Source organism: Amaranthus tricolor, chromosome 13, assembly GCF_026212465.1.
Source record: "Amaranthus tricolor cultivar Red isolate AtriRed21 chromosome 13, ASM2621246v1, whole genome shotgun sequence".
NCBI classification, from domain to species: Eukaryota; Viridiplantae; Streptophyta; class Magnoliopsida; order Caryophyllales; family Amaranthaceae; genus Amaranthus; species Amaranthus tricolor.
Window position 1 is genome coordinate 4,616,117 of NC_080059.1, and position 26,266 is coordinate 4,642,382.

General features: G+C 30.5%; 3 protein-coding genes across 3 annotated transcripts; 1 reads left to right on the forward strand and 2 right to left on the reverse strand.

The window, feature by feature from the left end:
* Positions 1 to 3,845: 3,845 nt before the first annotated feature.
* Positions 3,846 to 6,784, reverse strand: LOC130797565 (thioredoxin-like 1-2, chloroplastic). The gene is made up of 4 exons (XM_057660186.1): positions 6,215 to 6,784; positions 5,677 to 5,859; positions 4,978 to 5,142; positions 3,846 to 4,856 (listed from the first exon to the last, which is right to left on the reverse strand). Exons 1-4 carry the CDS (start codon positions 6,428 to 6,430, stop codon positions 4,626 to 4,628), a joined length of 795 nt encoding a protein of 264 aa, XP_057516169.1. The 5' UTR covers positions 6,431 to 6,784; the 3' UTR covers positions 3,846 to 4,625.
* A 6,112-nt stretch (positions 6,785 to 12,896) lies between these two features.
* On the reverse strand, positions 12,897 to 15,988 carry LOC130797566 (photosynthetic NDH subunit of subcomplex B 4, chloroplastic). Its single transcript, XM_057660187.1, has 6 exons — positions 15,769 to 15,988; positions 15,636 to 15,683; positions 14,300 to 14,453; positions 14,149 to 14,204; positions 13,292 to 13,363; positions 12,897 to 13,181 (listed from the first exon to the last, which is right to left on the reverse strand). The coding sequence occupies exons 1-6, from the start codon at positions 15,883 to 15,885 to the stop codon at positions 13,053 to 13,055; spliced, it is 576 nt and encodes a 191-aa protein (XP_057516170.1). The 5' UTR covers positions 15,886 to 15,988; the 3' UTR covers positions 12,897 to 13,052.
* Positions 15,989 to 18,042: 2,054 nt separating this feature from the next.
* Positions 18,043 to 25,957, forward strand: LOC130797567 (2-hydroxy-palmitic acid dioxygenase MPO1). The gene is made up of 4 exons (XM_057660188.1): positions 18,043 to 18,617; positions 25,093 to 25,155; positions 25,230 to 25,301; positions 25,683 to 25,957. The coding sequence occupies exons 1-4, from the start codon at positions 18,318 to 18,320 to the stop codon at positions 25,797 to 25,799; spliced, it is 552 nt and encodes a 183-aa protein (XP_057516171.1). The 5' UTR covers positions 18,043 to 18,317; the 3' UTR covers positions 25,800 to 25,957.
* Positions 25,958 to 26,266: the final 309 nt, after the last annotated feature.

Here is a 26,266-nt window from a genome sequence, read left to right on the forward strand (position 1 = left end):
CAAAAGAATATATGCAATTAAAAAGGATAAATTTCTGAAAAATCAAACAAAATAAACCTGGTTACCTGAAAATGAGGATGACAATTTGGGTCATTGTTTCTTCAAAACCAAATCAAAATCAGAACAATCAAAAGAAATAAGAACGAATTGGAGGAGGAGATTACAAGATTTGGAGGAGAAGCAGGAAGAGATGAGTGAGTTCCGATTTCCAGGTTTGAAGCCAGTCATTTGGAATCCGATCATTCAAAGGGATGGGGGGATTGACGGGGATGTAAATCATCGTATACAAGCGGGTTGACTCAAGTGGCGAACAGCCACCGCAGTGCTATGTGATAGGAAATTCCAAGCAAGTTAAAAAGGAAAATTCTACCGGGCGGCAATCAGACCTACTCTGCTATATGGGACCGAATGTTGGCCCGTAAAGAAGATTTTGAACATAAGATGGAAGTTACAGAAATGCGTATGCTGAGGTGGATGTGTGGGCACACTTTGATGTATCGCATTAGGAACCAAGAGTTTAGGGACAAACTAGGGATAGTCCCTATATTTGAAAAAATGCGCGAAAATAGATTGAGGTGGTTTGGCCGTATGTAGAGAAGGGTATAAAGCATTATTGTAGAGGGTAAGAGGAGTCGAGGAAGACCCAAGAGAACCTGGGGTGAGCAAATAAGAGTTGACTTGCATGAGTTAAACCTCTCTGCGGACCTGACTAGGGATAGGAGCAATCGGAGACGCCATATCCATATCTTAGATTACTGATGTCCTCTTAGTTTACCTTTTTAGTGTCCTTAACCTCCTGCTTTTAACGTCTCTTTTCTATTAGCTCTTTGTTTTCTTTTGTAGTGGTTTTTATTTTTATAGGCATTTAAGTTATCTTTCACGTGTAATCACGTCTCTTTATCTTCCTCGAGCCGGGGGACTCCTTTGACCGCGCTCTCCTTTATGGGTATGAGTTGTCGCCGTCTTTCCCTCCCCAGATCCTGGCCTTAGTTTCTATGAGCGGAATATATTGGGTAGGAAGATGATGATGATGAAGCCGGTCATGGAAAAATGTTGAGGAGAGAAGAAGGCGGAAAAAAATAGCGTGAACAGTATTCAATCTTTAACACACTTTTTATATTTAGGGGATTAACTCATTAAGGGTTGAAAAAAAATCTGTTTCAAAATGTTTTTGTTGGGGCTTGAACCCGGTAATTGCTGTCAAACACTAAAATTTCTATCAACCGAAGTCATCTAACTAAAGAATCATATGAGAACATCCACCTCTAGCTTTTGTCGATAGAGAGACTGTTAAATTTAGGGTGCCATCAACAAACCCTAATTTGTTTCTTCCTGATAGTGCAATAGTCATGACCCTCTTCCAATTTGAGAAACCTCTTCCAGAAAAAACAATGTTCACAATGTTCTGGCTGTTGTCAGAGGGATGAAGAAAATACACTGATGATGGGTCCGTTGTTGGATTAATATGTCCATTCTGGGTGTTTTGTGAGTTGCTGCTTTGATTAACCATCTTTTCTTTCTAACAACAATGCTAACAACCAGCAATCTTTTCTTTTTTGTATTCTTTGTAGAGACACATAAGATGACAGAAAAAAAAAAAAAAGGGAAAGACTAGATTGATTCTTGGATGAGTATCAAGGCTCTGGTACCATGTTAATTTTCTGTAATGAGAGCAAGAATCAAGAGAGGATGTTTTTCATTTTTCATTAAAAAAATGTCCGTCTTTACAAAGGATAATGAGGGTCTATATATAGTACCCTTTTGATATAAGACTTAGTTTGTTACTAGTGTAACTAACTCCTAACGGAAAGCCTAACAACAGAAAATATATATATATATATATATATATATATATATATATATATATATATATATATATATATATATATATATATATATATAACAAACTTAACTGGCTACCTAAGACAAAACCCATCTACATTAATAACTAAGTAAGTACACATGCTCCTAATGATCTGGCAGAAGCTTTGTAGATGTAGTTGATACTGTAGTTCACTTGTAGCCTTGATCTTGCAAGTATAGGTAGGAATAGCACACCTTCGATCAGGACTGATCACAGGACTTCAAATGCCATACTTCAGCTGCTTCACTAAGATGTATGTCCTCCTAGGATTGCTTCAAGCCTTCAGTATCTGTATTCTTATCAGACTGCATGATTGATTGCACGAATATTAGGGCAAATTCTACCAGGGTTTTGGGTTCAAGGACTTGATTTTTGAGATATTTGGTTAGTAACTTTAAAAAATAAAGGTAAAAAAGTTTGGTGTCAAATCTCCATTAAAAGTTTAGAACCATTTGTATTCTTAAATTTTACATCCCTCTTTTTGACAATGATTCTAATTTCCTAGTTTTCTTTTTTAATTTCATCTCAAACTTATTATTTTCTTTTTTTAACAATTTATTTTATCAATTAATTGTTATTTATCTCATTTCTAGCAAAATTTACTCTGCGCTAAACTTTATCAAATTTTCAATAATTACACATTTTGATTTGTAATGACTATAACTCGCGAATAAGTAAATCTTTGGCCAATTATACATTATACTAAAAAGTTTGAAAATTTTCGAGTGTCACAACTAAAGAGAGGTATACCAAAGGTAACTCATATATTAGCTAAAAAAATATCATGACATTTAATTTTGAGCAATACCTCTATTATTAATGAATCTTTGACTAATATTTATATATAGTTAAATTGAGTAAGTTAGGAAATAAAACATATTGCATAATATATTACTGACAATTTTCAAAACAAAGTTAATTTATAAATACAACTATAGTTGAGTATTTTTAGTGCATAATATCTCTGTTTTGATTTTTTTTTATATCATTTGTTTATAAATATCGATGCTAAAAGAAATCATGCATTGCACGAGTTTCTATACTAACTTATAATTAATCTAAACTTAATTTATAACGGCTATAATTCATAATTAATCCAAACATGAAACCAAAATTCGCTAAAATAGTTACAATAATTACACATTTTGATTTATAATGACTAACTAGCGAATACTAAATGGAGGGAGTAAATGATAAATTTGAGTCATTTGGATGTGGATAATCATGGCATTGGCATCCTCGTCATTGCCACGATGTATGAGTTATGACATGCCTTTTCACTTGCTTTAGGAATCAATTCGACCCTACAACTACGTTGCCACAAAACTTTGCTGAACAAATTTGTCACAAAATTCATGAATGGACAAAGCAATCCTCAACAACAAGAAAAATAAAAAATTGCGACTTTCATTAAATTTAGCTATTTTTTTGGTTGATACCTCACCTGCCCTATAAAGGCTGCTATGAGGCCATAATTTTTTCCTTTTCCAATTTTTTTTCTAAAATTTAGAAGAAATTGGGTTTAGTAAAAAAAAACTTTAATTAAATTTTTTCCTTTTTAATTTTGTTTTGTTTTCATTTTTCTAAAATTTAAAAGAAATTGGGTTGATTATAGTCTAATTGTTTCATACCAAACTCAACTCGTTAAAAGAGCTCATCCTACACCTAATTCATAAACTCAAGTCGGCCTGAACTTGACACCCATATTAAAATCAAAGAATTTGTGCTTAGTAAAATAATCAAATCTAGGTAATTAACAAATCAAATCGTAATTTAACCAATTTTCAACTCTTAGACCTAAACGGCTAAGTTTAAAACTAGACTTAGATCTAAACAAGACTTAACTTGACTATTAACCAATTTTTAACCCAAATCAAATCGTAATTTAAGTCTATGTCTATTCTAAGCTCAATATACTAAAATTAAGTTTTGATTACGTGATTAAAAATCAAAACTATAACATATTCGACAGTTTCAACTTAAAGTATCAAAGTTACCCAATTATTTAACATTTCTCTTTATTTTAATTTATCACATATTGGATGAAACATACCCATTAAGTTTCCCATGCTCAAATGGGTCCTCTCAACTGTTCTACATCATTATAAAGGAAACTAAAAAACAAGCATACAAAATGCTTATCCATTACTCCTATAATTATAAATCAGATAATATATATCATAAAAACAATCATCAACCAAGGGTTGGTTCACAATAAAGACAGTCTGGTATCTAAATTATGATCATGTGTACAGATCTCGTTCTTTATTTATTTCATCCATATCATTAATTCTACTAAAATTTTTCATCATCATACTTAATATACTCCACTTATAGAAAAATTATAATCAACATTTAAGGACAAAAGAACGACGACTACTCATACCCATAAAAAAAAATATGTAAAATTCTACTAAAATTTTTAATCAACATAATTTCAATTAATCTCATAGGGTTCATTAAAAAAAAAAAAAACCAAAACTCCATTATTTTATTATGGAGTAATGGAAACCCAACACATATTTACACTTCAAAGTGAAAAAACACCAGAATAATAAATCAGACTAGTGATTGACTAGTTGACTAATTTTCACCGCCTATAAGAACGATTGCCCGCAGGGTTTTCTAATCCATCCCAAATTAAAAAAAATCACAAGATAAAAAATACCAATCCTAATAAATGGATCATTATTCTCCATTACTCAATTAACCAACATATTTCTATAAGTTGTAATCTCAAATAGAAGTTCCCTAAACATCATTATGATACCAACATTGCATTATTTTCTGTCATGTTCAATGGGTTAGAGTAATCAATCTTCTCTAAGATGAATTCTTCTAATAATCCATTGTTAATCAATGTCGAATTAAGCGATAATTCACCGATTGATGCCAATTTAATCAATTCGGATTCATCGAGCCCTTTTGCTGGTTCAAGGGTACTATATCTTTCTGTATTGTGCTTTGCCAATGCATCTTTAAATTTCTTAATCTGCAACATAGAGAATAATATTTGTAATTAGATTGTTAATCAAATAAAACCCAATTAATTATCGATTAATTGTACAATAAAGTATTAATTAATAAAGTAAATGGAAGACAAGATTACTTACAGTTGAAATGGTGCAACTGAAACTGCACACACGGCCATCTGCTCCTCTGTAGAACCTGAAGAAGGGCAGAACATGAATGTGCAAAGCATGACACATTGGTTTCAGCTCTTCATAATTAACTTTCAGAAAAATGGCATCTGGGTTTGATTCTGCCAACTGACATATCTGTAAATTTAACCAAATATCAGTAAAAATATATAGAAACCAACCCAATTAAAAGTTTGATCGGATAGTTGAAGCTAGAGGTGTTCATTCGGGATGGGTCGATTTTGGTTCAGTTGTTTCGGGTTGGTTCATAATTAGTTTCGTGTCTACATCGGTTTTTTACATAATTTTAAATTCATGTTAAAGTTGGGTCAAGTTGGGTTCAATTGATGTCGGGTTCATTGATCAGATTTGTGTTGAATACCTCTGATTGAAGCCTCAAAATACATTAAATATAAATACTTTACTAGGTCTTCTCACCCGATGGGCTATCGACTAAAATTGTAGAGACAACACAAACCCCCTCATACCCGGTTCACTTCGATTATTCTACGAGTGGATGAGATTTGAATCAAAAGGCTTTACTTGACCATGAATTATCATTTTAGAACATTTCAAACACTATGTACATTCGAAGGCTTTTTTTTTTTTTTTTTTTTTTTTTTTTTTGAGATTTTGCTAAATGAAAGTAGAACAAAATTGTAAAATTAATACCTTGGGATGAAGAGACTTGCAGCCACCACAACCAGGAGAATAGAAATCAATGATAACAAGTCTATCACCAGCCGTATTTAATGAATCAACAAGCTGTTGTGCTGAATGGATCTCTACCATGTTAGGCTTTAATGTCTTTTCCCACCATCTCATTGCTTTACTTACACAATACGATGCTTGTGCCTAAACATTTAAAAAATATAAATTAAAACCCATTTTCCCAATATATCAAAATACAAAAAATTATATAAAGATACAAGAAAAACCCATTATCCACAATTAAAAAAACCCATTATATTATTACCTCTATATTTACTTAATTAAGAGGGGGAAAATTACAGAACCCATTACCCCTTTTTCAATTTATTTAAAATTACTAAATTGGAAAACACAAATAATCAAAAAGGGAAAGCTTAAAATAAAATTAAAAAAAAAATACTACCACAAAAAACCCATTATCCAAATTACTCAAAAAAAAAAACCCACAATCCAAAATTACAAATTTTCTTCTCCAAAACTAGTTTATTTAAATATATACCTGAACTGAGAAATTAACAGGGGAGAGTTGTGGCTTCTTCTGATCTGAAACAACAAGGGACTGTCCCATAAATCTGCTACTCAAATCTGGAAATTCCTTAGTTTTGGGATCATAAAATTGAGAGGAAATAGAGAATTGTTGATTTGCTTTGGATATAACAATGGTATCATTACACCTAGAAACTGATACACCAGCTTTCAAAGAAGAACAAGCCATTATTGAAAAATGCAAGAAAACCCAGAAAAATTGGTGTTGTTTTAGTGGATTATATGGCACCTAAAGTTTGACCCACTTCAACTTTTGGATCTAAAAGTGCAAATATGAAAAAAAAAAAAATCAATTTTTGAAGGTTTGAAAATGGAGAAAAGTAAAATCAATTGAAAACCCACCTCAAAGATTCTACTAAAAAGTGCAAAAATTGGAGAGAAAAGATGAAGATAGAGAGTAGATGAGACACAAAAATAATATGGGGTCCAAATGTTAATGGATATAACTTAAATGAAAAACTTTATCCAACAAATTATTTTTTTCGAATAAAAACAAAAAATACCACGTCGAAATGAATAATTTCTAGGTGTGAAATTATAAGAAATTTTAATTTTGAAAATGGATATTGTAAAAATGAATTAAATGAGTTACAATGAAAGTGAATATGTGACGTGGAAACATGATTGGTATAAAAAGATTAAAAGAAGAACATGGAAATGGATAGTGGTAGTTTATGTGTGTATCCGCAGGCGTTTTTGGCATAGAACGGCTCAATCGCGTGTAGCTGACTTGGATTTGTGTCAGTTCATTTTGGAATGGATAAAGAAATTATGTCTACTCATTTTATTTTACTTGTGATTTGTGAAGTAATTATTTCTCTATTATATTTTTACTGTATACTTTATCTCTTTAATTCTTATATTATTGTCGTTATTTTCTGTATACTTGTGAAGTCACTTATTTTGTTATTACCTTTCAATAAAAGGTTGGTATTAACTAATTACTTTTTGTAAAACTTGTGTCAAATTAAAATGGTGTAAATATTATGAATGAAGGTAATTTTTTATCACTTTTTATTTTAAATCCACTTTTTATGTTAGACTTTTATTATTTTTATGATCTTTTTCTCATAGAATTTTCTAGAATTATATTGCCTATTGTAGGTCTGTATTTGAAATGCTTTTCTTAAAGTTTTTTAACCTTCTAGTAAAAATATTTATATTTATATTGAGTAAAATAACATTTGGTTGATTAAAAGTGAGTATAAATCAATACTAACATAGAGTAATTGTAGAAAATCAAATAAGTTTATTAGAATATTCAAAATTAAATTTAATTCAAAAAAACTATTTTATTAAGTTTCAGGATAAAGAGAATTCGTTACCAGCAGGAGGAAGGGGGGAAATTAACTTATATTTTAACTACTATTTCATTTAACTTTATGTTTAACATATATTATACTCCCTATTCTGTTTTATTTGAAATTCAAAATTATTCATTAATCTGTTAATTTATATTTTATTTTGAATCTTATAAGTTAAAACATGATCAGCTACAATCCTGTTTTATTCGCCACAACATAAATATTATTGTTATTAAATAATTTATACTTTTGGTTCCGCATAATTAAAAACATCAATGATTGAATATGTATTGACGAACGTGCAATTCAAAATTGGGCAAATAGTAAGAATATGAAAGAATATATCAATATTTAATTTGTTAGAGTTGGTGAATTGAGTACACAATGGTGTATCGATTTTGGTGTATGAGTACAAGACGTGTGTATATGTTGATTTCTAATGTGATGACGTATGTTGGAAGTGTCTCGACACTATCCTTGAGCAAGGTACAAAATTCCTTAGACAAGGCATCAACCAATCCCGAGACAGTGATTGTCAGTAGCATTCTGATGCCTAGTCCTCGGACGAGCAAGCTCACACTCGAACCAACACTTTTTAACTTGGTAAATTACGTTTCGTATTCTGCTACTATGATATAATGTTGGCTCTCTTTAACCCTTTTCAAGCTTACACATGCATTAACCCAAAACTTCTTTTTCATCATTATAACCTTAAGACCTAACACAAAGCCTACTTTCTTTCTTTCTTTCTTTCTTTCTTTTCTTTTTTTTTTTTTATTTTTTTAGTGTAATTATCTATTGCATTGAGCTCCTATAAACTCCATTCTTTCTACAATTAATCAATGTTAGCCACCAGCGAGGACATAGTCTATTTTAGGTGAACCTCGTAAATGTTTACGTATTTGTATATTATTATTACACTTGTTTAACATCATTTAATTACAGTTTTCATTGCTATATGATTTATTTGATTATTCATAGTTCATATCACTAATCTTGGGCGTTTTAGGAATAAAGTTGATAACTTTAAGCCCTAATCTTGTTGCATTTAAATATTTTTAATTGAGATTCATACTCTTTTAGAACTTTTAATGTATATTTAATTTATCTTTTATCCTATCAACTAAACATTTACTCGGATTCTCAATTAAATTACCCATTTAGTTTTATCTCACATGAAAACACCAACATTGTATTTGTTAGAAACTTGCAATTCTTCCAAACAGATTGGGTAAACATAAGAAAATAAACAAAGGGAAATCACATAGAAAATGATAGTTGTGGCAACCTGATGGTAGAGACTAGAGTCTGCATATTCTATTTCTAGTTGGAAGGGCTACGATTGTGTATTGAACTGCGTGCGCGCCCATCGATTTTTGTCCCGATGGTTTATCCATGCCCATTGATTTCTGATTCAATCATGGATCCAGTTTGCAGTCCTCCCTATTTAATTAGTAGTGCTGAATCGATCTTTTTGGCCGCAATTATATATGAGATGTACTATTTATTTAATTTATATATGAGATATGTTTTTTTGGAGAAAATGTTTCATACAATAATGTATTATTTATAAGTACTTTAATTTTTTTAATTTTTATTTGTTTATCTTTATTATAGAGTTGACTAGAAAAAGAAAAGAGCAGTAAATAAAATTCGAACTTAAAGTTAAAAAAAATTATTTATTTTCTAATTAAGACAAGTTTAGTTTTTGAATGAGATACAAATAAAATAATACTAGAGTCTTGGGTCTTGCTCTCTATTCTTATAGTTTTGCATTTATTGTGTTTTAATTTCGTCCTATTTATATTTCTTTTTTATAATTCACAAAATTATTATTTCTTTTATTAATATATTATCTATTTATTTAATGGACTAGGTGAGTAACCCTTAACCATGTAGATTTAAAAAGACGGAGGAAGAATGAACTCTAGATTATATTATGTGTGATTGGTGAATTTATGTATGACATTCAATATCAGGATAACACACTAATAATTTAATGTCTAACAAAAAGGTGTTTCCACTTTTGCGTTAGTAGTTTTGCCAATAATAAATAAAATTTGATTTTAAAAGCGACCTAGTTACCCAAACAAATTTCGTTAATGTTTAAATTTAAAATTAACCTTAATGATACGTAGACCTTTAGAATAGAAGTTGACAAGTCAAATAAAAGAAAATTTGAAAAAAAAATTACTTTTAAAAAAAATATCAAAATAAACTTGGTGAAATTTTAATTCCCAAAGTAACGTCTTCATGATAAAGATGAGTTCATATATTTGTTCACTATTGTTAATAGCGAAAAGGAAACTGGTCAAAAAAGTCAATTTTTTTGGTTATTAATAATAACGAGCAAAAGAAAAATAATGTCATAACATTTAAAAGGACAAAAAAATAAAAAATATAAAAAAACATGTTTGTTTGTTGTTATCAACACTGAACAAACATATTTTTTTTCCTTCAAACACTGACATAGCTTTTCTTTTGTTCGTTGTTAGTAACAACTAACAAAGTCGTGGTAAATTTTTTTTCTCTTATTTGCTGTTAATAATATTGAACAAACCTTGACCTTATGCTCGTACATGGAGATGCTTATTTTTTTGTAAACCTTATTTTCATATTTTTTTTTAAAAATTATTTTATTCAATTTTCCTCAAAGAAAAACATGACCCAACTATTTGGGCTGCCTCGTGCTAAGTAAGCCATCATTTGCTGATTTGATGTGGGCTTTCTTGTACACGAGCTTAGAGGTATTGTGAGTCCAATCCAACCACACCCGAATTATTGAAATAGATAAGATAAATTATTAAATGTAAGCGTCTAATTTTTAAATTTGAGGTTTGGTTCTATTCGCAATTAGTAGCTGTGAACAGGTAATTAATTTTTTTAAAAGGCAAAGAAGCTATTCACAGTTAGTAACTACGAACATGGCTGTTGACTTTTTTGACCCTGTTCGCTATCGCTAACAGACTCATTATGCTCGATGGTGTTCGCAGTTAGTAACTGCGAACAAGGCCAAAAAAATCAACAACCCTGTTCTCAGTTATTAACTGGGAACATCTTATTTACCTTTTTAAAAAATTAAGTACCTGTTTACAGTTACTAACTGCGAACAAAACAAACCTCAGGTTTGAAAATTAGACGCTTGTTTTTAAAAATAAGTTGATTTTCATCTTATTTCGTACTTTTTTTCTAATAATTTATCTTATCAATTTCATTTTTTCACCACATCCATCGTTTTTCAAAAGCTATAGACTCGTAAAACTATAATGAAAGACTAGAGATGAAAAATTGTCAAGAAGTCGAATTAGAATTAAGTCTACTTAATCAAAATTCATAGTTTTTTTTTCTGAGTCTAGACACAAATCCAGATTAGATTTATATACACTATGATCATCATCTCATGTGTATTCTGCTCATAAAAAATAAGATTTATATACTAATTCAAAAATTCCACAAATATGAGTTTGAATCTAAAAAATTGTTTGGAATAGACATTGTAATTTGTAACAATAAAATAATTACTCATCAAATTATACTTACTAATAATAGCATTGGAAAATGACAAAAATTATTCTTAGAAGAGCCATGACAAATATTATTATTATTTTAGTGTATATGACAATATTTACCTAACTTTAGAATCCGATTTTTAAAAAAATTTGAGCTAAATTAAGTAAAGTATTTATGTAATTTATTATAGTAACTCTATATACCTAACCTAAAATGTGATATATTTAATGGAATCATAAATATAAATAATGATAATAATAATGAAAAAAAGTATTTAATCATATGTTCGATTAATTTAATCACGACAATATATACTGGCTTATTCTTTGAAATTATATATTTATATATTTCATACTAATAATTTCGTGCTATTTTTATCTATTTCATACTAATAATTCGTGTATTGTATCAGTTTTTATAATATTATAGCTATTGTTGATAAAGTAACAATCAAATCTAATTTTTCTTTATGCAAATTTGAAATAGGCCACTATAATTGCAAATCTATTTAGCTCTTTTTTTTCTTTAAAATATTAGTTTTTGATATATTTAGTTTATTTTTGAAATGTTTGATACATTTGTTTTTTTTTTTTTATAATTGTATTTTATACATTAAATCTATTGGTTAATAACTAATATGGTCTTAATGTAAGATTTATAATAATGTCACAATTTTATCAAGAGTAACATATTGACATTATAGACATTTTTCTAATTTTACATCATTTGGAGCAAGCATTGGTTGTACATTTTTCAGACAAGCACAAATGAATTATATATATTTATGTCTCTACAAAATTTTTGGGCTTTCTTGTTAATTTTTATTTATAGTCCTATCATGTCTATACTCTTGGATGACAAAGTTTTTTTAATAAAAAAAATCATGATATTAAGTTTTACTTGAATCATCTATAAAATTAGTTGTCAAGTTGATATTGTGTAAAGTTGACGCCGTTATTTTTGTAATGGTTTGCATCATAATAGTATAATTTTATACTTTAGATCTCAATTTAGGTCCTTAAATTATTTTTAAGTCTTCCATCGAGAATAAAGTTCTTAGATATTAATTTTTCTGTTACCTATTACAAAGAGAAATAAAAAAGAAATACTACAAATACGTAAAGCACAAGTATTTAAAATTTGAATTATGGCAACAAAAAATCTATCTATAACTATTCCTAAAATAAAACACAGTTGATGTCACTACTTTTTAAATTTGATTACGTGACACTTTCTCAATAAAAAATTTTCCCTCTAAAACTCAATGATAATATCATTGTCATTATGACAAATTTTTGTATCATTTATTTTTCTACTTTCTAATTAAAATCACTATAATATTATCTATATTTATTGATTTTTTATTTTTAGGTCAAATATTTTAATGTGTTAGAAAATTATATATATATATATATATATATATATATATATATATATATATATATATATATATATATATATATATATATATTTTCAATCATTCATAAAATCTAATGTTATTTATTAAATGAGTATAGAATATTTTGAGATGATTAGATAAAAAATAGTAAATTTTTAATTTTTTGTTTATACAAATATGTTAGAAAAATTAATAAAGGCGTGCATCATCATCATCATTATCATACCTAATGTATCCTGCTCATAGAAAACTATAGTCAGGGTCTGGGGAGAGAAAAAAGATAGCAGCTCATACCCATAGAGGAGAGTGCGGTCAAAGAGTCTCTCGGCTTGAGAAAGGTCTTCAAAGAGAGAGAAACCTGCAGCTTACAAATGAAATAAATAAAATACGTACAAATAACTAAAAATAAAAATAAAAGTAAATAAATAGAATACTTACAAATGGAATATATAGAATACGTACAAATGAAATAAATAGAATACGTACAAATAAAAGCATGTAGGACATGGGTATTATCTAGTATGCATACTACACATGCAATGTCATTTGTGAGAAATGAAGAAAAATATGGACATAATTTATTTAACAAGCTCTTCTTTGCGAGCAGCATCCTCCAGCTCTCTCAAACCACCAACCTTTTGCTCAATTTCTTCAATTAGCTCTTCACGCCATAATTCTGCTCTTGCTGATTCTTCTATGTCTTCTTGCTGCAATTTAACGTTTCCAACATTAACATGCCAATAACCAATATGTACGGATAGGGATGACGAATTGCCAATTGGACGGGCGGGTAAAATTATACGGTTAATAATATTACCTTCTCATAGACCCAATGTCCAGTTCCATCTCCTCCATCTCCCCTGTATTGTTCTGAATCGTAATATGGATCCTGCACATCTCAATCATAAATGGCTTATTTCATTTGTTTTTGACTTTTAACAACTAAAAAATTTTTTTTTACCAAACATAATCTAAATGACCGATTTATTAGCTAATATTTTCAACGAATTAAATCATCCAACTATTTACTAAATAGACCCTAAGTCTATTGACCTCTAAGGACATGTGACCAAAATTTTCTAGGACAATAAAAATCATAAGGATACTCTTACGGCTTCTTCTCTCTTTCTTATATAGGCTAGTGCTAGGAATTAGGACAATATGTTTTCTTAGTTGTGTTGCTAAACAATATGGAGTATTTATACAGGCTAGAGCCCATTACAACAATTGGATTTTTAATATGAAATACAATAATAGCCAACAATATTTACATTTTTAGTCCTATTACCCCTTTAAGTTAGAGCATAAAGATTATAAATGCTTTACTTGCGAAGTAAAGTAAGAAATTTACGTTTTCCTAGAGCTTTGATAAACATATTTCCAAGTTGGTCATCAGTGGAGACGTGGCTGGTCACTATAGTGACATCTCTAATAGCATTTTAAACATTATGACAATTAACCTCAGTGTGTTTGATATATTGTATTGCTAACAATATGGAGTATTTATACAAGCTAGAGCCCACTACAATAATTGGAATAGCCAATAATATTTACATCTCTAGCCCTATTAGTTAGCAATCTTTTAAACAATTAGTTTTAGTCTAAATAATCCGTCAAAAAATCAGATATAATTGAATAATACCAATAAAGAACCAAGGGAAAAGAAAAACTTACCTTAGTGGCACCAAAGAAACAACAACCCCAACAAGTGAACATGATGTAGAAAGTGTCTAGCATAGAAATACAACACAATTATAATTTATAAGTATACCCAAAACACAATTAATATAAGAAATTGAGCAATAAATAAAAATATAGTACGTACAAACATTCTTGATGGCCTCATCACTAAGGTGCCAAATTGATTTGTTGGTAACCAGATCCCTTTGTCCTTCAATATGCTCAACCAGGACTGCCATTAGGGGCCAATCTGGTAATGCATTTACTTTTCCAACATTTCCCCTTCCATGCTTTTTAACCTTAATTATTTACAAAAACAGCTTCGTTTAGAATTGAAATAACAATAGATATGATACTCTATACAACTTTAACAATTAGCTTAAACTTTAGTTAATTAATTTAGTTTCATAATTTGGTATCAGAGCCCGGTGATAAAAAAATGACGAATCCAAAACCAAATCTCATTCACATTCCATTTCAAACAGAATATTTAGCATCGGGTGCTGCCAAAGTTATTAAAATTGGGATTTTACTTGAAATTGTTCAGACCTATAAAATCGAATCGGTAGAATCGAATCGTAGAATCGTAAGATTCTACAATAAACTTAAATTTGTTATCTAGTCATAATTACTCACCTCAAAAGTTTAGTTTATTAATTAAAGTTTTATTTATTTCATTTTTAAGAATGAAATAGAATAATATTTAATAATTAGTTTAAATATTCATACCAATAAAGAAATGTATATTTCAAAAGTTATGATGGTGGATCGTTAAATTGTAAAAATAATAATGAAATATAGTAAATAAGAAAAAATTTAAAAACTCTACAAATTTTATATTAATTAGAATCGTAATATTCTAACTACTTACAATTCTACCTACAATTCAAATCGCTCGCTTATTTTTGGATTGTAAAATCGTAGAATCGTAGATCAGAATCATGATTTTAATAACTATGGGTGCTGCAACCACAATTCTAAACTAAAAGAAACTTATGTAAAATTAATTTGATCGTTTATATAAGTTATTGTTAGAACATATAACATATCTCAGGACCTTAACCATCAGCTTAAGTTTTTGGTTGAGTTGTTTCCTTGACTTGGTTTCAAGAGCTAGTGTGACAAGAGGTCACGCGTTAAAATCTCAACCACCACTAAATTAAAGTGGAATATCTCGCATTAGGCATGAAGAGGGCATGTGTTGCATCCACACTTTTAACCCAAAGGGCTCTTGTATGAGAGGACGTGTTAGAGTATATAACATATCTTAGGTCCTCAATCATCAACTAAAGTTTTTGATTGAGTTGGTTTCTTGACAGTTATATTAAAGCTTCAACCATATGCTTAAACTTTTAATTGGGTCGTTTCTTTCACAATACACGCCCTCTATCTCTCATCTCATACATTCGAGATTTTCTCATGCACTAACTTGGTTTGTCGTGGTCATTAGGACAATCTCCAAGGAATCAAGTAATACGTACCTGGTGACATAACCCGGAGTCGAATTTGGAGATAGAACATGGTTTAAACTGCAAAAAAAAAAAAAAATAAAGACATATTAAAGGATTATAAATAAAAAGGTGATCATAATTACAAAGAGGAAGATATGAATACCAGCAAATTAGTAGAGTAAATGTTAATAATGTTAGAATGTATAGGCAGTGGGTAAAGAGATGGGCGATGAAGAGAGATTGGTTTAGAAAAGGTGAAATTCATGATAGTCTCAACCATGTTTTGCAAGAATGCATCAGTTTGGGGTTCAATTTGTGGTAAGGCTTTTTCTAATTTTCATGGGAGGGAAACGGATAAGGCTACTACTTCCACTGTCCACCCATGTTTTCCCTCTCAAATATTATTAATATTTAATATAAATCATTTTATATTGGTTCAACTTTTTCGTCCAACTACATTAATGATCTAATATCTTTTTTTTTTTTATTAATTAGAATTTAAATTCTATTATAAGGCAACTACTTTATAGGTTGGAAACGATTTTTTGTTATCATTTAAGTTCATTTTGTAATATTAGGATTTAAAATGTTAATAGATTTGTACTAGTTTTATTATTTAAACAATTGATTGTATATAAGCTAAACTATTTGAACCCCCTAGTGAAAATCGACTTCACCTAAGACTAAACAAATTCTCACAATAATCTAATCTTAATTATTGATTATTACTACAAGATAATATAAGATCTAATCCTTCATTTTTCTTACTAAAAAAAATAAAATGTGAATAAAATATAAAAGTACAAAAATAACAAATGAACTCTAAAATATTCTATATTTTTAAAATAAGTTAATAAATATTGTTATAGTTGAGTTTGGATCAGATTTTATATACTATGGCTTTATTCAAAGTAAAATTTGACTTTTTTTCAACTCTGACTAGGACTCGAACTTGGAGTTTATATATTCTAACTATGGTCCGGTTTGGATGCTTAAAAATCCAATGGAATTCGAAATTAAACTTTTTTTAGAATCAAATTCTTTTCATTATATGAAAACCCACCACAATAATGTTTTTTTAATAGGGTTAAATTTTCCCAAATTATACTTAAAGAAAAAAAAAAAGTCTGATCAATATAATAACTTAATAATCTACAATTTGCTTAAAAACTCACAATAACGTAATTTAGTGTTGAGTTATCGGTTATTTTATATGATCCAACTTTCATTAAGAGTTGGGCTATATAACCAAATTCAATATTGGACATTTTATCTTCAAATTTGAATTGAATTATTTTTATTGGATGAAATCGAGTTTGGTGCAATTCAATTTCAATTGTCATTAATATTTTCTTTGCAATAAATTCTAGTCCCATCGTTTTATTTGATGTTTTTATTTTTCATTTTAGGCAATTTTATTTGTTATTTTTCTACGTAATTTTTTTAATAATTTACGAATTACAGCCTTAAAGTTTAGTACTTTTGCAAATTGCAGCCTCAAAGTTTATTTTTGCGAATTACAGCTAAAGTATCAAAATTTACTAATTCAGTCCAAAAACACAGAACAACGACCAATTAACATGAAATTCCTACCACCAAAATGGTTGGAATTTTGTATTTTGGCCTGAACTTGCAAACTTTGATATTTTGGTGGCTGTAATTCGTAAAAAAAAAACATTAAGGTTGTAATTCGTAAAAGTGATGAACTTTAAGGTTGTAATTCACAAATTATTCTAATTTTTTATTTCTATTATACTCCCTCCGTTCCCTAACGATGTTCCCTAACGGAATGTTAACGGGAATTAAGAAAAATATAATATTTTAGATAGTGGATATATTATTTAATTGAATAATAAATTTGATTGAGAAAAGTAGGGACCATAAGCATTAAGAAAATATTAAAAGAAAGTTAGTCAAAAAAATATGAAGACCACAACTAATAAAAAATTAGTTTTATAAAATTAGTGGGAAATATGTGGGGACTATAAGAAATATTAAAATGTTAAGTTGAAGTTAGTGGAAGATATGTGGGGTACATAAGCATTATACAAATATTAAAGTGAATATGAATAAAGTTATTTTTGTCCAAATTTATGACATAAATGGTAAGATTTTCTATGGGAAGAACAAATAAAACACCCAAATGACAAATGAGAAATTTTTAAGAAACAGAAGGAGTACTTTTCTTGAACATAATTAGTCTTTGTCATTCGAATTTTAATATGTTTTTCATACTATATTTTTCACTAACTTCATTTTAAAATTTTTATAATAATGCTTATGATTTACGAATATTTTCCAATAACTTATTATAATATTTTATAATATTTATAATTTCTATATATTTTTTCACTAATTTATTTTACATATTTTAAATGCTTATAACTCCCATATTTTTTTCATTATTTATTTTATTCAATCAAATAATACCCACTACCAAATTTTTTTTTAATTTACATGACATTTTCCTGTAGAACATCAATTGGAATGAAGAGACCATGTATTTCTCTGCTTAGCAGTTTCCATCATCCCCAGCAAATTAGTATCTGATCTCATTCCCAAATCCCAAAAACTTGGTGTAATCGTGTTGCCGTGTGGCGTGTTGGAGTCAATAACCTTTCTTATTCTCAACTCAAATTTCCAATTTCACTCCCTGATTTTCTCATTCACTTCACAAAAATCTCAAAATTTGGGCGAAAATTGTAAAGAAAAATGAGTTTGTTTGATCTTGAGAAGCATTTTGCCTTCTATGGCGCATATCACAGTAACCCAATTAACATATTCATACACATGTTATTTGTATGGCCAATTTTCTACACTGGGTTGATGTTGTTGTACTTTGTTCCAATGTTCTTTTTCCCTAATTTCGCATCATTTTTCACTTTGGTATATGCTGTTTTTTATGTGGGTATGGATAAAAAAGCTGGTTTTCTTGCTGCTTTTCTCTGTTTCCTTTGTTGGATGGGAGCTTCTGCTTATGCAAGTCATCTTGGCTATTCTTTGACTTGGAAGGTAATTTCCAAACTTATTACTTGTTTTCTTTAGATTATTGTTGGTTAATTAGGTTGTTTATTGTGGCTGTTTCTATTAAATTTCAATTGGGCTGTTGGGTATTGTTTCTTTTGATTAATTGTATTGGTTAAAATTGATTGTGCTGCATTTTTTTTTCTTTGTTAATTAAGATTTTTTTGCTTGATTGATTAATATTTGTTGCTGAATGATGCTTAAAGTCTTAAAGACTTGGTATTTATAGTTGTAATTGTTATTCTGTCTGCTTCAATAATCTATTTGGTTCTCCATCGATAGTTTTTTTGGGGGGGTAGCTAAGGCTAAGATTGAATTGGGGATTTTTGTAAATGATTAGGGTTTTTGGTCGTTTGACAACAATTGGACTTTTGCGAACAAACTCCCAAAAATAGGTAACTAATTCAAGATTAATGATTAATTCGAGATGGATGCATGTTTACAAGGCCTTTATGGTTGAAGTGGGATATGTATGTATACAACAAATGAGGATTGGGGACTAATGATATTTTACTTTGATTCAAATTTGTCGGATTGAAGACTTACGGTCGATTGATAGATCATTGATAATTTTGAGGTTATTATGAAAAGTTGATGATATTGGGTTTGGATTGAGAATTGTTTACCGTTTATTACATAATTACCAACTAACCATCATGATTTTCTAAACTTTAAAATTATTTCTGTATAAAAATAACAATGAAGGGGCACTAGGCACTCCCTAAACCAGATTCCTAATCTGATAGACATGTGCATGTATCTTTCATGTTAATTTTGTCCCAAGGTGTTCAACTTTGGCAAACGGGCTTGTTTTATGTTAAGAGGAGAGGCAAGGTAACATAAGTTGAATTATAAGTTTGTTGTTTCTGAAATTAGAATTTTGTACGTTGAGAATTTTATGTTATACTTGGCAAGTTTGATCACAAAAATCAGATGTTGATCATTATTTTGAATTGCAGTGATTTGTCTAGCTTTCTGGTTTATGTGCATTGTGGTGTCATGTCTTTTATCTTTCTTGTTTCAGGCTTTTATTATGCATTTTGGTTATTGCTTTCCTGTTTTTCCATCTTCTAAGTTCCAACATGATGATTGACTTTGTAACATCCCATAAAACAGTCTCTTCTCTAGCTTTGAAATATAAATATAAGTGAGTTCATTTTAGTTTTAACGAATCTAATTCTGAAGTTTTGAGTTCCATAAGTAAAGGTCTGGCATTTAAGTTTCAAAACGTTCCTAAGCACTTGAAGCAACCTTTCTCATGAACATTATAGTTTGTCAGTTTAACTCGCATACAAGTTGCTTGTTGATCTTGAACTTGTGGGCTTCCAAGTCATCTGCCTATTACTAATGTGTCTATGTAAGGACTCCGTGAAATTCCTGTTTCGAGAAAGTAGTGAGCAAAATGATTTTAGTCGTTCTGAAATGTACTAATTTTTAGAAAACTCTTGTGTTCCCTCGCATTTGTGGAAAGTTCTCAACTAAGACAGTAAGTAAAACAAACTTTCTATTTTTAGTTTCTTTACATTGTTGGTTCTTGGGGCCAGAAATACATAAATCGATCAATGCATATGCCTTGTTTTTGATACGGCTTTTGAACATACGTGGTATTAATAAGTGAGAAAATGGGGTGGGGTGGATTGATGTAGATTAGTATTTGATTTACTCATTTTTGATTACTTGTCATGCTTTAGAGAAACTTGCTACTGCACGTAATTATCTTTAACAAAATATCTCTTTGTCAATGCTCTTCCACTGTGCTCCTTTTAAATTCAACTATTCGTAACAGAGTACATGACTTGTCATTTTGCGACAAAGAATCATAGTAGAGGTGTTTTAAAGTTAAGTACCAAAGTAATCCCTCTGAGTGAGACGCAATTTTCCACAAGAAAGGAAATATTTATAAAGGAAAATTTAAGCATAGGATTTAGTGCGAGAGGCTCAAGTAAAGAGTTGTGACCATTATGCAATCAATGTGTGCCACCAAAATTAAAGGAAAATTGTAGAGCAGTCTTAAAACCAACATTACTAGTTAGAATGTTAGATAAAGGAAGTTGAGATGTGCTTATGTTAAGATGGATAAGTGGACATAACAATAAAGGATATATTCAAAAAGGGAGACATAAGGAAGGGCCTTGGAGTCACAATGAAGACAAAGTAAGAGAAAAAAATTTGATGTACTCATGTACAAAGAGCTCCCAAAAATGCAACAACTTAAAAAATAGGGGGTCATAACTTTGAGGAGCTTAGAAGAGGAAGAGACACGCCGAAAATGACATGGATAACATGAATGAAGAATTAGGATTTGCAAGAGCATATGACAATAGCTAGATAGAAAGGAGAATATATATTAATTATAATATATTTTGTTAGTTATAGAATAGTATTAGATAAGGTAACTAGTCTTGTTAGCGAAGATTTCCCAAAATTTTGTTTTGGTTTATATAATTGACTTCATATTGTTGGAATTTAAGGCGTTGACATTGTTGATTTTTTTCCCTAAATAACCTCCAAGGTATTTTACTGTTCTATCTTTGGAAAATCCATGGGTGTGCTTATGCCAAATATTCAATATTTGGTTTGCTACCCAACCCTTCACTTCACCTATCCGTATCCAAATTCTTGACACTTGACATATGTACGACACTTAAAAACTTAAACTTGATTCATGATCTTGTGATTTGTTTTCATAAGATAGCCAAGTCCAATAACGTAAGTTTATCTCTTTACCCTTTGTTTCTTAATTTAAGTTTGAATGTTTCTATGTTGCTTTTTAATCACTGATATCTGAATATAATCTGCTGTTGTTTTTTGTTCAATATGATTGAAGACTCTCAATTATCAATACGGCCCCGGCTGGAATCATGTTATTAATTAGGGGGTGAATTATTATGGGGGAAAATATGGGAGTATATTTTAAGGGAGAAAATAGTTGATGGGAGAAAATGTGACTTGGTTTAGCAAAATTTTCTGGAATTTCAGATTCAACTTTGTTTGCAAATCCCAACCAAAATGCTTCATAAGGAAATAATCTCTCAAATAAAAGCCCAGTCATTCCTCAACAACCCTTTTCAAAGATCTATAATCTTTTTACTAAAACACTTCATAATCTTTGCCTTCTTTAAGCTCTGTTTCTATATGGGGTGCATCTTTGGACATTACTTTCATTTTTGCCTTTTCTTCTTCAAAGCTTGCAAAGAGTTCATAATCCGGCAATTCGATATTTTAATTTTTCATTGGGATTTGAATTGATATTTCCGAACTTGTTAAGACCTTAGAAATTGATGATTTAGGTGGTGGTGGATAGCAGTGGTGTAGGTTGAAATCTTAACTCTTGCCTAACGAGGTCAATAATTCTCGAGGGAAGTTGGGTAAATATTTACCCCCAAACAGAGGGAAAAGAGTTGGAATTTCACACAGAAAATATAAAATATACAAAGTACACAATCGAGATAAGAGTCTAAATTTATTATGAATATTTCTTGAAGTCGTTCGAGGAACTTATCCTATTACAATATTTCCCCCACTAGGTACTTTGGGTTACACAAACGGGAAAATTGTAATGTGAATAAAATCAGGAACACTACAATCCCAAGTACTAGGAAAAGAGTAAGATAGAAGAATGATTGAGAACTTAGGAATACTAGATTTTTGGTGAAGATTGATCATAATCACAAGAAATTTATGTGTTTATGATCTTGAGGAAGTTAAGAAATTCTTGATGTCCATGTCCTGTATTTTTAATACAAGTAGATATTATTTCGTCAACTTTTTCACCCAATCAATTCATTAATAGATAAAAAACACATTACTTAAGAAAAGAAGATTTCTTTTTATGTATTACAACAGTTCATCATGATTTGCATCACTTGATGAACCAAAATCATTGAAAGCTTGAAACAATACAAGAAAAACACGAAAAAGAGCAAGAAACTAATCAGAAGCTTTTTCGTGGCACGCGACTGCACACTTGCGGCCCACGGAGCTTGTTCAGTGTCCATTTTGCATTTTTCCTGTTTTCATGATGAATGTAATAATTGACATATTATAGCACACTCCCTCATAACACTTGGATACACTAAATATCCAACAAAGAGTAGCCCCTTAACTATTTTTTTTCCATTCCAAGCTCTTAGTCCGACCCCAAAAAGTTTATGGGGTACTTTTTACCCCTTTTTTTCCAATTCAAGCTGGCCCTACATAAACTTATCTAGCTTTGGAAGTTTGGTGAAATATACATTTTCTTTCCTGGTGGTTTGTGCATGTATTATCGCTATTTGTTTTCAATATTGTAATTATCATTGCTCCCCTCGTCATTGACACATTTGGAGGGATGATTGAGGGTATTCCTACATCATTAAGTGGCTCCAACTTAAGATGGGTATGTGGGGGACGGATGTACAAAACTTTACCCTTACGGTCCGTTTGGTAGATAGGTAATAAACGGTGGTAATGGGAATGAAAAACTAGTGTAATTTTGGTTGAAAAATCTCTTGGCTACCTTGATGGACATGCTTGTCCAACGTCAATCATCTCATTTTTCTTCATAAAATTCATTCCAATGCATTACCATCGGGAGAGGTGGTATTAGGTGGTAATGAAAATTTGTAAACAAAAAAACTGTTTTTGTGATCAAAGTTTCATTATCATGGGAATGATATAGAACTTTTGATAAAACTTTACACTATAAATCATTCCCATTACCATCATTTAGTACCACTAATCAAATGGGCCGTTAAAGTGATAACAAGGAGATTGTTTAAGAGTGACACTTGGTAGCAAATATGCAACTTCACATGAATAAAAAGTGCACATGATCTAATGAACATAATCAGTGTGGAAGAGTCTCCTTACGCATTAATCCTATCAAGCTATATAGGTGGAGTGGAGTGGAGTGGAGTGGAGTAAATGGGGCATCCTAGATGTCAATATTTCTATGTGCAGAGATTTTCTTTTTGACAAAACACCTGCAGTTTTTGTGATTTTATTGCAAAGCATTTCTTGCTCTCAATTCTTTGATATAGTTTGTTGTGCATCTGATAGCTGTATTTAAGTTACTGCTGTCAACCTTTTGATGAATCAATTACTATTTGGACAATAGTTAGATGCTGGACTCTGTTGCAGTCTAACTTGGATGAAAATTCTAACCTTATTGAAAATCACGTGCAAATTTTTTTTCTTTATCCTATTATACTCCTTTTGTAGGGCGCATCAGACGAATAGCTTTTAAGGTAGATTATCTTAGAAGAAAACCAAATTGGTTGTCAGAAATTTCTGTATTTTCTCAAGCAATGTTCTATCGCCGTATTCTGAGTGTGATCCATAAGATGAATTCTCTGTTATAATGTTGTATCCACTTCTTCAAAATCTTGTTCGTTCTCCATACTTATGTTAAAGAGGTTAATTAACGAATCACGTCTAATCTACCTAAGTATTTCCAAGCCTCAATAGGAATAGCGTCAACACTCGCTGTTTTCTTTTGCTTTTTTTTACTTTGAAGCTTCTCCGTCCTCTAGTTTGTCTATTTGGATTATAAATATCTTCACTCAAGATGTCATCCGTCAATGTAATCCTTCCATCTATCCGTTCTCTGCCTCATTTTTCATTTCATATCCGAACTCTCCATGAACACTCTCAAGGTTTTGTATGTTGGGATACTTTACATCACATTGTTTAACTCCAGCAAAGAATTTTGGTGCTTCGTCACTCCCTCGTAGGGCACATATGCATCAATTAAATCAATATATCTTTTCTGTACACAAGCTTCACCCTTATAATTCTACCATTTATTCTACACACTTCTACTATATCATTGGCCAACCACTCATTCATTGTAAAATCAACGCCGTTTCTCTTATCTTAGTCATAGCCTTTTCACTAACCCACTTTGCCTCCTGCATGCAAAAATGCTCATCTTATTTTTTTGGAAAAATTATTTAAAATAATCCAACCTTTCACTCATCCGTTGCGAATAATCCCACCTTTAGATTATTTTTTAATAAACTAACCTTTGCTATGTTTTTTTCTCCCAGCATACTTTTGACTTAAACCACTAAAACCTCACCCCTGAACCACCACAATGCCACCCCTCCCCTCGCCCACAAGGTATGTTGGGAGCAAATACATATTAAAGATGAGATTATTTGAAAATAATCAATAAGTATGATTATTCACAGCGGACGAGTGAAATGTTGGATTATCTTCAACAATTTTTTCTATTTTTTTTCTATAATAGCCACCAAGTCAAAGTAATTTTTTTTCTGAAAGAGTGCTCACATTTCATGGCATCAAACTTTTAGCTTAGATCCAATTCACCTAATTGTTGTGAAGCATGAAGCCGTTGCTCACTCGAGTAAGAGATTTCCTTGTGTGAATATGAATTGTGACAGATTTTGTGATGATTGTTATTAATCGTCTGCTACCCTTATTAGAAATTTTATATTAACCTGGATAGTTTGCAATTCAGGTTGTTCTGGTGGCTCAATTGTTTTGTTGGACAGCACAGTTCATAGGACATGGAGTATTTGAGGTGACGATCCCCTTATTATCGTAATATAATCTATATTTCTTATATGTTCATCATGTGTGCATTTTTTTCGACAGAAACGAGCTCCTGCTCTTCTAGACAATCTTGTGCAAGCATTCTTGATGGCTCCCTTTTTTGTATTACTCGAGGTAAACATTTCAAAAAACTCTCTTGAATGACTACATTAATGGCTGAAATTTAGAAGAAGAATTTAGAATGTAGAAGAAAAAGATGCAGAGAATTATGGAGAGATTCGAGAGATAAAAGTTCATCGAATTGATAAACTCATATCAGCATGCTACTATCCTGTGCAGTGTGCACTGTCACGTGATTCACTAATCTCCTTACGAATCGCGAATCAAAAATGCGAACTATGGTCGGTTTTGGGCTATTTTAGGTTCATTTTGAGCGAATTGCGAATTCAATTTAAGAATTATGTCACACTGATCCTATGCTAGGAACATGCTCACAAATCTCGTACAGTAGTATAAACTTGAACTTACAAAAGACCTTTGATTGATTTCCGACAGGCTCTCCAGCACTTCTTCGGGTACGAACCATACCCAGGATTTCATGAAAAGGTGAAAGCTATGGTGGATGCTGAAATTGAAGAATGGCAAGAGAAGAAACAGAAGAAAATGTCTTAAGGCCATTTTATGATTTGCCAGTCCAAGATATTAAACTGCCTATCTTTAGTGATGTATATATTGATATAATCTAATGGTTGATGTGAAAAATGCTTAAATACACTGAAGTTTATTCCAAACAACTAAAAATACTGCAGTTTGAAAGATAACTTGATTCATGTTTTGCCGGAGTTAGGTCTTTATATGAATTTAGTGCACGCTAAAATAGTATGCACCAATCAACCTTAAATTTAAAGGGTATAAGTAGAAATGGTCCAGGTCTCAATCCATTAAAATTTAATGGATTTGGGTCGGGTTTGGTTGGATCCGCTCCACATCCGCCCAATAACCAATCAATGAGTTAAAAAGTGTGAGTTAATGGAGTGGATAGCAAAGACTGTATGCTAATGAAAAGGCAATTAAGGCGTGCTGCACAATATGAAAAGACAATCTTTGAACCTCATTATTGCTAAGGAAAAAGCCTGTTT